The sequence below is a fragment of the Macaca fascicularis genome, chromosome 16, assembly GCF_037993035.2.
Source record: "Macaca fascicularis isolate 582-1 chromosome 16, T2T-MFA8v1.1".
In the NCBI taxonomy this organism is placed as follows: Eukaryota; Metazoa; Chordata; class Mammalia; order Primates; family Cercopithecidae; genus Macaca; species Macaca fascicularis.
The window spans coordinates 15,360,988-15,378,102 of NC_088390.1; the positions used below are offsets into that span (position 1 = coordinate 15,360,988).

At 43.6% G+C, this 17,115-nt stretch overlaps 1 protein-coding gene and 1 non-coding gene across 2 annotated transcripts in view; one reads left to right on the forward strand and one right to left on the reverse strand.

Moving 5' to 3' along the window:
• The window catches only part of TEKT3 (tektin 3), a 39,378-nt gene that overhangs the window by 3,415 nt on the left and 18,848 nt on the right, over positions 1-17,115 (reverse strand). The window contains exons 4-7 of the mRNA XM_005582943.4: positions 12,044-12,114; positions 7,082-7,225; positions 5,070-5,292; positions 1,468-1,622 (exon numbers count right to left, since the gene is read on the reverse strand). Of these exons, the coding sequence (XP_005583000.3) occupies positions 1,468-1,622; positions 5,070-5,292; positions 7,082-7,225; positions 12,044-12,114 (593 nt within the window). The remainder of the gene's footprint in view (positions 1-1,467; positions 1,623-5,069; positions 5,293-7,081; positions 7,226-12,043; positions 12,115-17,115) is intronic.
• Positions 4,155-4,257, forward strand: LOC123569691 (U6 spliceosomal RNA). Its single transcript, XR_006693491.2, has one exon. It is a non-coding gene; the product is annotated as a U6 spliceosomal RNA (small nuclear RNA).

The following is a 17,115-nucleotide window of genomic DNA, read 5'->3' on the forward strand; positions in this document are numbered from 1 at the left end:
AGAGAGATGAGGATGCAGCCTTTACTTTGCCAACTCTTCTCAAATGAGATCAGATACCTGACAGGGGAGTGGTAAAAGCATTACACGACGTAAAAGACAGGAGAAGGAGAAGCAAATGGCTTGGTGGAATAGAACTCTGGGGTGAGACAGGCAAAGATTCAAACTGCAGCTCTCTCTTACCACTAAATGTGGCCTGGGCCAAGCCACTCGCCCACTCCTGCCTCAGTTTCCTCACTTGTAATATGAAGGTAATGAATGAGATAGTATAAAGTGCTTAGGGCAGTGCTCAGCATAGAGTCAGATTAAGAGATGGTAGCAGCTATTATTATCATTGCATTGATTATCGCCATCATTGTCTTTATTATTATTATTATCATCAATGTTGGCCTCACAAGATCCCCCTTCCTTCCATTTCAGGAAATCCACTGTCTCAAACCACCACTTATTTCTTTATTTTATCCTTACGATCAATCCTTCAAGATAAGAGAATTTTATCGTGGAAGCACAGCGAGTGGCATCTCCCCCACTGCACCTGAAAGGCTTCTGGAGTTCACGCACTGCCACGTGGCTCCTCCAGTTGCTATCAAGTTGATTTACTTCTGCACGGAGCATTTTAAGGCCTAAGAACAGCAATGATGAAATCCAGACAGAAAAGGCAGACTCACAGGTATTGGGAAATTGGAAATGAAGCCAGATTGTGGCCGGGGTGGGGAGGGAATCTTGGCCAGTTCCTTACAAGTCCATCCCAAAACGAATCTTCAAAGTGAAAATAATAATAAAACTCATGTAGTGTTTGGTAGATAAAACTGTGGGGTCAGATTCCTCCTGCTGTGTATATATAGGAGCTGTGCTCGATGAAGACCAGCTGGCTTTGATTTCTACTGAGAAGGAAACACATTGAAGTAAACTTAAATGAGACCCCCAGTCACAAAGACAGCACATGAGTAGATAGGGGTCAGTGGAATTGGCACTGAAAGTCCCTTTTCTGTCAGGTCCCCCATGCTGAGAACTACACAGAAAGTCACAAACTGCTGCTTATAAGACAGGAGTTCTAGAAGCTCCGAAGACTCCAAGGACATGCAAAAGAACCCAAACACCACGCTGCCTCCCTGAATGAGTTAAATGCTTAATAGCATTTTTTGTGTGTAGTGTTGATGTCCCCTCCTTTTTTAAGGAGTTGTGGTAAAATATACATCACATAAAACTTTAACCAATCTTAAGTGTACAGATCAGTGGCATTAACACATTCACACTGTTGGTGCAACCGTCACCGCCATCCATCTGCAGGACTGTTTCATCATCCCACACTAAAACTCTTCCCCATTCAACATCTCCCCATTGCTACCATTCTCACAGAAGGCTCCTACACGATGTGTATGGGCAGAAAGCAGCTTTCTAGAGAGCCCAGCGCCACAGTCAGTCTGGTGGCCCTCCGAGCGAGCCCCGAGCCGTCCCCTCCCACCTTACCGTAGCTGAGCCATGTCTCGGCACAACTCAATGTTCGGCCGCCTTGTGCGCTCGTCCAGTCTGGTCTGAGCCACCTTCAGGAAGGCAGTCTTGTCCTTGATGGCCTTCTTGATGGATTCTATGGTCATTTCAGTCTGGAAAATCTCCTGCAGGGTCTGTGACAAAGAGAAGCAACTGCCTGAAGCTTTGGTGCGGTCCCTTCAACAACCCGCCTCCCACCTCTTGCCTGTCCACTCCATGCCCAGCACCTGCCTTGACCTCGCTGATGAGGAGGTCGCTTCACCAAGACCATCTGTCCGTCCCAGCCCTGCCCCAGGGAACCCACGTGTCTCACTGGAGCTGGCATGCACCTGCTCTGGAGAGTGGGCAGTGCCTCTCTCCCCAACCCCAGGCTCAGTGACCTCATTTTGGTAGCTGGAAATCAGCCAAGGTGGGAGTATTTCAACCACAGAAATTGGCAAATACTACAAATCAAGGGCTCCCTGCATGCCACCCCCAATGGCCTTTGTTAATTACTGACCAGCACACATCTGTGTTCTGATAAAAGTGAGGCTTTGAGTGGCCCTGATCTCCCTCCTCACATCCATATGTCCATGCGTCTCTTCCCACTTTCTCTTCCTACCAACTTGAGCATTGCTTTCCTCCTCACAGAGGATTGCCCTTGCAGCGAATCAGGCTTAAGCTTCAGGGTACCTTACTTACAACAGAGGAATACTGGCAGTTTTGTATTCCTGATTTTCTATTCGTTTTCTCTTAAAGAGGCCACTCCCTCAAACTGCGTAAACATGGCTCCCTCCTTGGTTCCCCCTCCTCTTTCTCTGTAAAGAGAGTCCCTGTCCTATGCTCTGAAAAGCCTCCCTTCTCCTCACATCTCTGCACTCCCGTAACTCTACATCCTCCCCATTACTGTCCCTCTTTCTGGGTTCCCTTCCATGGCCTGGAGATACAACCAAGAATCATCTTTTTTTTTTTTGAAACCCTATGTTTTTACCACCACTCTCCCATCCAGTCCCAACTGAGTCCTCTGCCAGATGTATTCAACCACGGCTGTGCCCACTCCCTTCACTTCCCACCCACCCAGTCTCCCAGTGGCCCCTGGATTCTGTCTCTGGCCCTAGCTGCTGTCATGAAACTTCAGTTTCAAAGCCGACATCGAGACCTCTCTGAAACCTCCCTCTCCTTGAGACCCTCATCTTGTTTTATCTGGCCAAGTGTTGTTCCAACTCCCTCCTTTCCAACTACTCCTCATTCCCTTCCAGTGCAAGGCTTTGTCCTTGGGTGATGTCTGTGCAATATCCTTTCTACACTACAGAGACCTCATGCAACCACAGATTTAGCACTTGTGTAATCCAGGCACTCTTCCGTCTGTCACTTGAGCTTTGATCTCTCTCCCAAGATAAAAATCATTTCCCTGTTTCTGTCACTAAGGCCTTCTTCAGATACTATGTGCTCCATGAAACCATCCTGATCTCTTGCCAGTGGAAACAACTGCTCCTTCTTGTAAACTGTGTTCACATTTCATCTGTGTTTCCAAGTTCTTTCTGCACCTTTCTAATGCAACTTCCTGTTTTCTATGTGCATGTCTCGTCTCTTAAGACATGAGACATATGTACATCCCTGAGTGCCTAGCACAATACCTTGAGTGTGCCTGTTAGGGCTGAATAGTGCCTCTTCCCCCAAAATTCCTATGTTGAAGTACGAATCCCCAGTGCCCTGGAAGAGGACCATATTTGGAGACAGTGTCTTTGTGGGGGTGATTAAGTTAAATGAGGTGGTTAGGGTGGCCCTAATCCAATACAACTTTGGTGTCTTTATAAGCAGAGGAAATTTGGACACAGACACACACAGAGGGAAGATGATGTGGAGACGCAGGGAGAAAGTGGCCATCTATAAGCTGATGAGAGAGGCCTCAAAGAGTAAATCAATCCTGCCCCGCACCTTGATCTCAAACTTCCAGCCTCCGTTAATTAATTTTCTCTCTCTCCAGTGAGAAAATTAATTTCTACTGTTTAAGCCACACAGTCTGTGGTACTTTGAGTTAGGGCAGCCCTGGCAAACTAACATAACAGTAAATAAAAATTTGTTAAAGAAGGAACTCTGTGACACCGGCCTTCTAAAAGGCCTTTAGAATGTCTTCTTACAATTCGTAGCGTCTGACCCCATTAACCTTCTCATCAATGTCTTCTACAAACTGTCTTCAACCTACTTTTCCACGTTTCTCTCCCAGGACACAAACCATCTGCACCAGCCACACACCAGTCTCTTGACAGACCTCAACTCATCCTCTGATTTGCTGTCTCCAAGGCTTTCTTCAAGATGTGGCCCCACCTGGAATGTTCACTTCTCCCTCCAAATCCCAAAAACACTTTTGTATTTGTTATTTGATAATCACGATTTGTAATATTCTATTCTATTCATATTGTTTATGAGCTTTTCATATGCAAGTATTTCTTCTCTGTAATGTAAACTTCCTAAGAACAAAAACTACATTTGATGCTTCTCTCCACCTTTCACAGCATGGAGCACACTGTCTGGCTCAATTAATATTTGTTGCCTAAAGCAGGCACCATGAGAAGGAAAGGTAAATTGTTGCAGCCTGAGAAAATGTGGTTCCCTCAACTGGGTAAAACCATCGTAGGCAACATAGCTCATGCTTGAAGGTTCTTAAAAATAAGAAACAACATTGCTTGCTTCAGCAGCATGTATACTAAAATTGGAACAATACAGAGAAGGCTGGCATGGCCCCTGAGCAAGGATGACATGCAAATTCATGAAACGTTCCCTATTTTTTTTTACTATAGGTAACATCAATACATTATATCGTTTCAAATAGCTAGAGGAAGGATATTGCATGTTTCCAACCCAAAGAAATAATCAGTGTTTGAGAGGATGGATATGCTCGCTCGTTACCCTGACCTGGTCACCATACATTAAATGTATCAAAACATCACTGTCCATCCATGAATATGTACAATTATTTTTTGTCAATTTTTTAAAAAAGACACAACAAACTATATTCAGCATAATCCACAAAAAACAGTAAGAGCTCCAAGACTGATATTAAGGAAAGAAAGAGCTCCTCGTTTATCTTGAAACATACAAATTCTGCTGTACTCCTTCTTTTTATAGTCATTGTAAAACTCTTATGCTTAGAGCACTTAAAATTTTTCAATATCAGAAACACTTTGAACTACCTAACAGTTTCCTGTATTTGGTTTTGTATTACAGAAAAGGGGTCTGAAATAATTTAACAGAAGACATTTCTGCCATATGTTCTAATAATAAATTCACTTCCTAGTTATATACAGTGATTCATTAAACTTTAATAATAATATTTTTGTTTCTATTAAAGACTAAGAACCTTTCATTACATAGTGCCTTCTTTGTGTTCCAAATACCAGTGGATTCCAATTTCATTTTGACACCTGGCTACCTGGCTGAAATAAATGGCATGCTTTGTGCTGTTTTAAATTTTTCTTGCTCTGTGTGGCCAGGCTGTCACATGCCTATGGTGCCTCTCTGGGAGTGGTGAGAGATTTGTGGTCCCAGAGCACACCACTCTGTCCAGGTCAGCTAAGAGGTACCACTGGTGGTTGATTTACCTTTGCTAAGTGCATCTGAATCTTATTCTTAGCATCTGCAGTCTCAGCAATGCGATTGGTGAAACACAAGTTCACTTTGTTGAATTGATTCCACATCTCATTGGCAGTCACAACCAAGAGGTTTTCAGTGTCGTCTCTTAGCTTAGCGGAAGCTGCCCGTTCACTCTGGGAGCGGAGAATATTGTCATCTGTAAATTTGGCCCAGGACTCGGGCACTGAGACACTGAAAAAGAGAAGCAGGAGCAGACAACGGTGAGAGTGATGAATCAGCCTACAGGATCGCTAGGCAACCATGTATCCTGTGAGAGAGAAACCCCCAGGTCGCTGATCCTAGCTTCATTATATAAATATCAGAGTGAGGCTTATTTTAAACTTTTCTTAATTCTTTCTTATTTTACTGCTAATCCGTTTTCTATATATCTAAAGCATAAGCTAGTTCTTCTGCCAGTTTCGGGGGCAAGAGGATTAATGAATGATGTGAATGTGTAGGTTCATTACAAATGTGTCACACATCACATCAATAAGTATATGACAAAATATTCAACCTCAAGGGTAATCAAAGAAGCATTAATGAAAACAGCCTACTAAGGAAATATTAGCACGACTAGAGAGAACGATCATTAGCAAGGCTGGAGAGCATATTTAGAAAAAGTTTCTCTCCTATCCTACAGATGAGAATGTTAAATTAGTACAACATTCCTGGAGGGTAAAAAGGTAGCACAAACCAAGAGACTGTCATTCAAATGTGGAAAGCCCAGAAATTCCACTTCTAGAAATGTATTATAAGGAAGCAATGTATCCAAGGATTTATGTGTGAGGACATTCATTTCAGCCATATTTATGTTGATCCCTGAAAAATGAGAAACAATCTAAATGCTCAAAAGTTGAAACCAAAAAGGTTGATTGTGGTACATTCAAAAAAGTAATCCATATACCAGGCAAATTCATGTTAAAGTAGAATATTTATTTTACAAACAATGTTACTGAAAAATCAGACGGGCTATATTTCAACTTTCAACTGGGTGCATTGTATGGTACGTGAATTTCACCTCAATCAAGTTAAAATTTTTAAGGGAGTGGCTGGAAGAGACCATGGATCCTGCCCAAAATTGCATCCAGGGGCCTGGCAAAGAAACCACTGATGGGGTAAGTGGAGCAAGCTGTGGTAGGAAAGGCATCGAACTATTTTCAGCCTGTATCCCACAGCATCCAGGGCATGCTATACAATGGCAACACGTGGCTTGTCTGTGTTTCTCCCTTTTTTTTTTTTTTTTGAGACAGAGTCTCCCTCTGTCACCCAGGCTGGAGTGCAGTGGCACAATCTCAGCTCACTGCAACCTCCCTCCCAGGTTCAAGCGATTCTCCTGCCTCAGCCTCCTGAGTAGCTGGAATTACAGGCGCCCACCACTACGCCTGGCTAACTTTTGTATTTTTTATTTATTTATTTTTTTTTTTTGAGACAGAGTCTCGCTCTGTCGCCCAGGCTGGAGTGCAGTGGCACGATCTGGGCTCACTGCAAGCTCCGCCTCCTGGGTTCATGCCATTCTCCTGCCTCAGCCTCCCAAGTAGCTGGGACTACAGGCGCCTGCCGCCTCGCCCGGCTTGTATTTTTAATAGAGACAGGGTTTCACCATGTTGGTCAGGCTGGTCTCCAACTCCTGACCTCAACTGATCCTCCCGCCTCAGCCTCCCAAAGTGCAGGAATTACAGGTGTGCGCCACCGTGCCCAGCCTTGTCTGTGGTTTTCTAGGACTTCTGCATCAGGTAGGGTTATTTTCATAGTTAGAAAACATAAACAACAAATAGTCCTTTACAGAAGAATTCAGGATGTGATTATCAAGGTCTGACCACAGAACGTGCTTGCTTCCTGGAGACTTGTCAAAAGCTGGGTGTGTTTCTCACCTTCCGATATCTTACCACGCTTTCCGTTTTAACCTGTAAGCTGTGTCCTTTTGAAAGGAGAAAGAGTTAAATGACATCACAATCACAGCAGTGGCGTGTGCCTGGCTTACGTTGCATCAACCCTCTCCACTCCGCGGAAGTAGCCGACACCGTCTGACGTGTTGCGCAGGTGGTGGCATTTGTCGTCAATCCGGTAAGCTGTCTGTTTGTCACTCAGGTCCTTCTCCAGCTCATGCTGGGACGCTCTGTCGGCTCTGCAACACAGAGTCGGGAAGTGGAGCTTCACGCTCAGGTGGCAATGTCCTGCAAGGACACATGAGTGCCCTTCCATATTAGGACCTCTCTCGCTATTGCTCTCGCCATCTCTCCCTCTTCACGCAATGTTCAATTTCTCAGTCAAAACGAGCACTCTTTGGATCTGGCCATACATCTACGTCACTGCGACCCTAACTCCCACCATGTCTACACTTCTCCTTTCATAGGGTGGGATGGAAGTGGGGAGAGCAGGTGAAGATAAACAGGGGTCCGGGATCTGCAGCCCCAGCTGGGGCCCATCTTCCTAACACACACACAGTCTTCCAGACAGGACACAGGTTCAAAGTAATCTGTCCACATCTGTGCCTTCCATTCCTTCCTTTTCCTTTTCCTTTTTCTCTTCTACATCTCGGCTCCCTTTTTCTCTGTTATTTGAATATAAACCCCCAAGAAATCATGAGGCCTTTATAGCCAAGCCTCCTGCCATTCATTGGTAACCTTGGTTTGTGGTCATGCTACGGCTCAGAAGTTTGCCAGGAGATAAAAACCAAGAGTCAAAATTAACCTCTAGGACAGGAGTGAGAGAGGACTTCAACAGAAATCAGGAATTGATGGTCCCCCCAGGCTCACACACTCCAGCAGCCACCCTTCTGGAAGGAAGAGGCCTCGGTGAGCTCTGAGATGCATGGTCTTGCCTGCACTGCCAGACAGACGGGGGACCCACAGCTTATTACCACACACAGACCCTGGGGGCAGGCATGGGTGACAGGTGAGCCACATGGAATACATCGTTCGACAAATAATTATTGAGTGCCTCCTATATGGCAGACACCATTCTGCGAGCCTGGGATGCATCAGGGGACAACACCAACATCGCTTCTCTAAGGAGCCAACATGCTTCTGGGAGGAGACAGCACATTCAGTGAATGGGCAATTTGTGTGGTTTGAAGAACAATGCTAAAAAGCAAAGCAGGAAAAAAGAGACCAGGACTGTGGTTATGATTTTAAAGAAGATGGCCAGAATAGGTCTCACCAGGTGACATTGAGCAAAGACATAAAAAAGGGGGAATCAGATCATGCAGGGCCCTAATGGACATGGGAATGAGTCAGGTTTTCCTTCGAGTAAAATTAGAGGCCATTGACTTACAATTTAAAAGGACCTCATTCTGATGCAGGCTGAGAACAGACTGCCGGGGGCAGGAAGACCATTAGGGGGCCACTGCAGTTACTCAGGTGAGAGATGAAGGTAGCTTGGACCAAGAGGATGAAAGTGAAGGAAGCAAGAAGAAGTATTCAGGTTCTGGATATGGTTTGAAGATAGAACCAAGACAATATCCTATTAAATTGAACATCAGTGAGAAAAAAAAAAAAAAAAAAAAGAGCTTGAGTCGTTGGAATAATGGAATTCCATCAACTAAGGAGGGGGGGTGGCTGGGGAGGGAGAAGCTAGGGGAGAAGATGGAAGTTCAGTTGACATAGTAAACTTGAGTGTTCACTGAACATCTACATGGGAGACGTGAAGGAGGTTGTTGGAATTTGAAAGAGACGTCTAGGCTAGAGATAAAAAGTGGGGAGCCACTGGCAGATAACTAGTATTTGAAAAAGTAGGATAGCTGAATGAGCTTGGGAATTTCTCTGTTTTCTCAGCACCTAAAAACGGTTTTGGTAGAGCAAAGCCATTCACTCAGTAAAGGCTGCATTGAATGGAATGAGTCAATTCTAGCTGCAGGTTCCCCTCAACTTAGCCTGTGCTTTCAAGCAAATCGCTTGACCTCCCAAAGCTGTTTCTCTTATTTGTAAAGTGGAAATGAGAGTAGCAGCATGCAAATGATCTGCACTTTGTGAATTCTAAGACAGTATACAAGCGCGAAGGATGAAAAATGAAAAAGCTCCCTTCCCTTGCTACTTCTGTGCTGAGGCTCTTGCCTTAGGTGATCATGTTGAAATTCTAGGACTAGAAGGCCTTTCTCCTTTGGTCTGGGACCAAGATGTCCCACAAGTTTCCTGTCTTAAGCTGAGACCCTGTTAGGGAAGGGGCTGAAACGTTCATGAAGCATCTGTTGTTACAGTTCACCTCTTGGGAGGTGGGACTTGGGGAAGTGGAATAGAGACTTTACAGCCTTTTACTCCCCGTCACCTCAAGTGAAAATCCCTGCTCGTGCACACTCCCAGGTCTTGGCTGGAACAGTGTTGGAAACATATGCCTTGAGAGTGTGGAATGATGAACAGTGGGACTCGAAGGAGGGGAGGGAGGAGAGTGGGATGTTGGGAGGTTGCTTGGTGGTTACAATGTGCGTTCCTCCAGTCATAGATGCTCTGAAGGTCCTGATTTCACCACAGTGCAATATATCAATGAAGCAAAACTGCACTTGTACCCCATGAATATATACACATTTTTAATGAAATTAAAATGTTAACAAAAGCCATATGCTTCAGCATCAGAGACCCCCAGTTCAAACATCTTTGCTACTTGCTAAACCTGACCAGAGGCAAGTTATAAACTAATGATAATAATACCCATCTTTCTGTGGGGTAGATAATTAGGTGCCTACCAGATGCTAAGTGCTCAGTAAGCATTAGGTCTCATAAGATTGTAACATGGGTGATTTTTATGACTTTAGAACTGAGGCTGCCTGGACCTCCTCTGATCTGGCCTCAGAGTCTGCTTCGGCAGGCATTTAAGGCAGTGTCCCATCAACACGTCTTACAGCCCAAGATGGGAAGACCTTGGCTGCCCTGTGAGTGCCTAATGAGATTCTATTTCAAGCTGAGATCCAAGCTGAGGGTTTCATTGCTCCTTCTGAAACAAGTGTAGTTGATAAACTCTCTTCTAGTCACCTGCTCTGGACAGAGCACAGTGGCCCCCCACAAATCCTGGAGAAGCCATCCCAGGAAGTGAGGTAGGCATTTTACCCACTGTGTATTAAAGGAAAGCCAAGTTCTTTAAAGGATCAATAACAAAGATTCCAAACAGGTACATACACACAGAACTTTCTGCAAAGGTCTGCAATACAGCCAGTATTGAGGCGATTTGTAACAGGGATTTATATCAGATGAGGCTGTTCCATGGTAGAACAATCTATGCCAAGAACGCAAAAGATGGGCAGCAAATTTTAGACTACGAAATAAAATGTGAATTAGGAACTAGAATCAATGCTTCGAACCACTCTTAAACATATTTCTAAAATTCCTAGGGAGCAGAAACCACATGCAGTCATCCTCAACTACTTTTTTGCTTATCCTCAGCAATTTTCAAATTAAAAAACCCTTCCAGTCACAGCTCTACAGAATTTCAGCATACAAACCTCGCCAACCTTCGTGGTGTTGATGCTGACGCACAGGGTGGACAAATGAAATGGGCAGCATGGACGCTTTTATAACACACATAACCACCTCTCCTATTGGGTGGCATAATCGACACTACTTCCTTCTGTGGCCATAAGCAAATGGCAATGATCTTTCTACTTAATGTTAACCAACAGTCTCAGCCAATACTTTTCCTATGCTGACAGCTGTGATCATTGCCTGAGACCTTCTTTATTATTATTCTTACCCCTTCTCACTCCTCATCCCACCCCCAACCATAAATATTAAGTATCTACTATCGCCAAGAAAAGAGAGCCCATTCCCTGGAGGAATGTGTATTCTAGTGAGAAATAGGATGGGTTAACAATTACAGTGCTGTGGGATGCAGGGAGCATTGCAAGCGTGTAATCATTGCAGAGGCCGGATCTTTTTTTTTTTTTTTTTTTGAGACGAAGTCTCGCTCTCTGGCCCAGGCGGGAGTGCAGTGGCGCGATCTCGGCTCACTGCAAGCTCCGCCTCCTGGATTCACACCATTCTCCTGCCTCAGTCTCCCGAGTAGCTGGGAGGACAGGCGCCCACCACCACGCCCGGCTAATTTTTTGTATTTTTAGTAAAGATGGGGTTTCATTGTGTTAGCTAGGATGGTCTCGATCTCCTGACCTCGTGATCCGCCCACCTTGGCCTCCCAAAGTGCTGGGATTACAGGTATGAGCCACCGCACCCGGTCGCAGAGACCAGATCTTTAAGGAGGTATGGAAAATAAACACTCAAGTATTACTTTTTCAAATGTTAAAGCTGAACAACTATAAGTCATCTCTTATATAAAAAAAATGCCAGTCTTTTGAATTAAAAGAAATCTTAGTTACACTCAAGTGAAGGCAGAAATCCTTCTGCATCTCAGAATTATTTATTTAAATAAAAAATTAAAGCAAGTACTCCATGTGCTTATTTTTTTAAAAAGTATTTTTTTGAGACCGAGTCTCTCTCTGTTGCCCAGGCTGGAGTGCAGTAGCACAATTAGAGCCCATCACTGCAGCCTCAAAGCCTCAAAATCTTGGGCTTAAGCAATCCTCCCACTTCAACCTCCTAAGTAGCTAGGACCACAGGCACCCACCACTATGCCTGGCTAATTTTTATTTTTTAACTGTAGAGATGAGGTCTCGTTATATTGCCCAGGCTGGCTTGAACTCCTGGGCTCAAGCGATTTTCCTGCCTTAATTTCCCAAAGTGTCTATTTGTATTATTTTAAAAAATGTTTACGGGTACATAGTGGGTATATACATTTACGGGGTACATGTGATATTTTGATACAGGCGTACAACGTGTAAGAATCACATCAGAGTAGCTGGGGTATCAAGTAATCATCTTAGCTTTTGAATAAAAATGTGTGTATATGCCTGTGTGTGTGTGTGTGTGTGCCCTTATAAGAAATCAAGAGAAATTTGAATGAGAGGCATGAAAGTATAGTTCAATGATAGATTTTGAATTGTATAGAGACATAAAGCTCTTACGCAAGTTGGGCAATAGCCTTATCCAAATGTAGCTTCATTCTTTCTTGACAACACAGAATAGTATCAACTTCCTACTCAATTGGAAAAAAAAACACATTAATGTTTTCGTTATTGAATATAACACTCAAAATCAGCAATGTAACAAAACATCGATGAAGGAAAATTTTGTTTCTTAAAATATTGTGACGTTAAACAAGAAAACAATTTTGCATCCACTTATTTATCTACACGCCCCGTGATACTTTGTCTACACGCTCCATGATACTGCAATCTAAAGATCACACTAAGATGCAGCCTTTATAGGCCTATGGGGAAATTATATCATGAAACAAGTGGGGACATGGTTAAAATTTTAGGATTTTTCTCTCTTTTTATCCCTGTCCTTATTTAAAACAGAAATTTTTTAAAAAATCAAAATTCTGGTAATATACAAGGTCAAATTTAAATGTATAGCTTCTTCTATAATGGCTATGCTTCCAAGACAAAGTAAGTCAGGGAGGAAAAAAGCATAATCAAAAGAAGCTTCTCTCTGGCAGTACATGTATCCTCCAGAAGACAGTGCTTGGGTCCAAACATAGAGGCTGACTTCCACCCTGGGAGGTCGCCCTCCCGTCCTGCTTGTGTACTGCAGCCCAGCGTCTGTGCTTGTACAAACACCTGTGCTAACCAGGCCTCTCTACTGGACCACACACATTGCCTTTTGATGCTGCTAGGACGTATCCACTAGTCCATAACATGTCAGACTATTAAATCAACATTTATTTCCCCCTTGAAATTTCTATGCACATTAGCCAATGTGGGAACTCAAAATAGCACCAAGATATTTCAAAAGTGCACATCGTTGCTGTTATCATTTTCTCAGCCAAAAAGTTGTCATACTATGCATACTGGTTTGGGGCATTTTCAACTTGAACATTTTCCCATGACATTAAAAAACACTGTGATGAATGACCTTGATCAATATGTAGACACCACCGAAGAGTATGCCTTTTTCCAAGGTTTTGACAAGTACAGCCAAATTGCCCTTCAGAAAAGTGATACGCATTTACAACAACAAATGAACATGTGTTTTCTTGTCTTGCCCAGCAAGTGGCCGCTGTCACTCGTTTCCATCTTCACCAATGTGATGGAACCACCTCCCCAGCACCCCACCAAAAACAGCAAACCTGCCTAAATTTGCAAGCTGATATTATGAGTATTCATTTGTTCGCCATTGCCTTTTTTGCTTGTGTGAACTGCCTGTTCATGTGCTTGTCCGCTTTTACTGTCATTTATTTTTTTCTTTTTCATGTGTGAGCGTTATAAGCATGTTTAAAATTCAATCGTTTTTATCATACATGTCACAATTTTTTATCAAGTTGCCTTTGCTTTTATAAATATGCGTGGTGCTTTTGATATAGATGTTTCTGATTTCTATGATGTCGAATCTATCATATGTATCTCCTTTTGGTTTCTGCCTTTGTCATTTAGATAATAAAGGCCTTCACCACTCCAATATGAAGTATTACTCACCTATGTAGTCGTCTTCTTTTATTGTTTAATCGTTTAACATAAAAATATCAAATGTGTCTAGTGTTTGGTATCTGAATTAGTGGAATAAAGGAAGAGCTAAATTCCCTTCACACACTGACACCAACATTCTCCCTGCCTTGACAAGCAGGCAAGATTTCCCAGCCTCAGAGTGGGTTGTGCATCAGTCTTAGAATTTTTGTGTTTAGTTTTTAGCTTTCTCAATGCCTCTTGTATGCGTGTGCCTGTGTGTACTTTGATGAGGTTTTAACAAAAGATGCACGGAGTTCTGCTTAGAAAGGACCATTTAAAACCCCAAATTGTGTTTCCATCCTTTGTGTACACAAAGCACAGAGTGGAAATTCTTAGGACTTTTAGTGCAAAAAAAAAAAAAAAAAAAAATGCATTTAGTGGGATTCTTGCTGTAAAAAATTTTTACAACAATAATTTTTGTATGTGAATTTAAATAATGTCATATGATGAATGTCAGATGGTTGGGAGCAGAAGGGTTCATGAGAATACAAAAAGCCCAAAGCCAGAGGTCTCTGGCACTGTCCCCAGTGCTAACTTATCCATCCATCTGTACCCATACATGGAGGTGGCCTTGAAATACCACAGTAGAGCATAAAGCCAGACAAACCTTTCCCTCACCTGCCCATGAGAAGAAAGTTTGCAAGAAGGTGGTGGATACACACAGAAAGCAGACGCGTAGGAAGAGCCTTCATCTAACTAGATCTCTGGCCGCTGCCTCACACCTAAGGAAGTGAAATGCACATTTAGGACCCTGGAAGGTGGGTCCAATATTTCCAGATCCTGGACTTAGGGAGAAATTACAGGCCCCATGAGTTACAAGGTCACACTGACTTCATTGAGATTCTCAGATTGCAATGGCCAAAGTGATTAAAATGCAGTTTCATCTGTGGGGCTTCGGATGAAAACAAAACATGGAATCATGTCCAGTTGTTTGAAGAACGTGGAATGCATCCTACTATTTGAGCGGCTGAAACATTCATGAAGCATCTGTTGCTACAGTTCACCTCTTGGGAGGTGGGACTTGGGGAGATGGAATAGAGGCTTCACAGCCTTTTACTCCCCGTCACCTCAAGTGAAAATCCCTGCTCCTGCACACTCCCAGGTCTTGGCTGGAACAGTGGTTGAAAACATATGTCTTGAGAGTGTGGAAGGATGAACAGTGGGACTCGAAGGAGGGGAGGGAGGAGAGTGGGATGTTGGGAGGTCGCTTGGTGGTTACAATGTGCATTGCTCCAGTCATAGATGCTCTGAAGGTCCTGATGTCACCACAGTGCAATATATCAATGAAGCAAAACTGCACTTGTACCCCATGAATACATACACACTTTTTACAAAATTAAAATGTTAACAAAAGCCATAGGCTTCAGCATCAGACAGCCTCCGTTCAAACATCTTTGCTACTCGCTAAACCTGACCAGAGGCAAGTTATGAACTAATGGTAATAATACCCATCTTTCCAGGCTGCTGGGTAGATAATTATGTGCCCAGCACATGCGAAGTGCTCAGTAAGCATTAGGTCTCGTAATTTTGTAACATGGGTGATTTTCATGACTTTAGAACTGAATCCTCATGTAAGATGTGGGCTCTGCTGTACTCTCAGCTAAGGAATATGCACCACATCACAGGAACATTATAAGTTTCAGCCACAAATATGGACGAGTGCTGACCCTGTGCTGTGGTCTGAATTGTGGATATAAAATCATTACTCGGATGTCCTTGTTAAACTCAGACCCTGCTCCCACAGATGGAGGCTTTATATGTGGTTCTGTTTACCCGTGTTAACTGAGTCTTTTTAAGTTTTGGGAAAGTGGGTAAACTGCCAGCCTAACAGGTGAATGGGCTACTGAAATCAAATCTTCAAAATCAAGCTGCAAGCCTGAATTGAATCTAGCTAATAAGCGAATATCACGTATAGGTGCAGACATTTCATTTCCATATACAATGCTTTTTTTTTTTTTTTTTTTTTTTTTTTTTGAGACGGAGTCTTGCTCTGCAGCCCGGGCTGGAGTGCAGTGGCCGGATCTCAGCTCACTGCAAGCTCCGCCTCCCTGGTTCGCGCCATTCTCCTGCCTCAGCCTCCTGAGTAGCTGGGACTACAGGCGCCCGCCACCGCGCCCGGCTAGTTTTTTTGTATTTTTTTAGTAGAGACGGGGTTTCACCGTGTTAGCCAGGATGGTCTCGATCTCCTGACCTCGTGATCCGCCCGTCTCGGCCTCCCAAAGTGCTGGGATTACAGGCTTGAGCCACCGCGCCCGGCCTACAATGCTTTTTAATGATAGATTCACCAAATATTCTTGTCTTCTCACTTATCCTTGAGTTTAGTGGGAAGAGGCGTTTCCTTTCATTAGAGATCTGCATTCTCAGTATTTGTTCCTGAGTTCGGCCAAGGTGACCTATCAGCTGCCCTTTCTGGCATGGTTGCAGGTGAGAAGCTTCTGGTCCCACAACCTGCTTAGAGGCAGAAACCTAGGTGAGGAGGGTAATTCTTATTGCTGGGGGTCAGAGCCCACCCAGAGATCCTCTTTCCGTGCTGGTTGCTATTCAATCCTGTCTTAGAGGAGAAGCCCCTTGGGCTGGACTGGGCTGCGTGCTGGTTGCAGGGTTTCTATTCAGTCCTGTCCTTGGGCCGGACTGGGCTGAAATGCTGAAACGTCTCTCCAGCAGCAGGTCTGCCATCTCTGGAACTCATTGACTGCATTCTCAACAAACCTCTGAGGCTGGAGTATTTTTGCTTTCTGCTTCTGCAACACGGAGGAAGGAAAAGCCTCTTGTGGGAAGGAAACTGGCCAGCTGGGGCCAGGCCCAGAGCCTCAGCCTGAGTTCTGAGCAGCTGTCTCAGCCCCCATCCCAGAGCCGGACCAGGGCAGGCTGCAGGGTAGATGACTTTGCAGGTTCATTTGGCTCCGAAGTCCAAGGAGTCAGCACGGTCTGGGAGTGCTAAGAAGGTAGTACCATGATTGACTCCCCAACAGAAGCCATTCTGTAAGAATTTATCAACTATCACTGACGGAATATAATAGCCAACAGAATTCAACAGAATTCGGAAGAAAATATTTCATTGCATCCGTGTTTTTCAAAAGTAGGCCTTCTAAGGCTACTTCTTTCCTTGGCTAATACACATTTAATTATTCTAAAAATTAAGACCTATTTTGGTAAAAAAAAAAAAATAAAACATATGCCAATATCACTACCTTGAATAAGCCACAGAATACATTCACTACTTGAATTGATTGGCAATGACCGAAGTACCTCTCTCAATTCATGAACCGTTACTCTAATTGCACATTCAGTTTTTTGAGATAAAGCCCCCCTGCTACTGACCTAGAAACTAGAAACCTCTAATGCAGTGGTTCTTGTTTTTAAGAAACAGCTTTGTTGAGATATAATTCATAGACCATATAATTCACTTGTTTAAAATGTGCAGTTTGATGGTTTTTAGTGTATTCACAGAGTTGTATAATCATCACCGGAACCAAATTTAAAACATTTCCATCACCTTCCAAAGAAATCATGAATCCTGTGCTCATTAG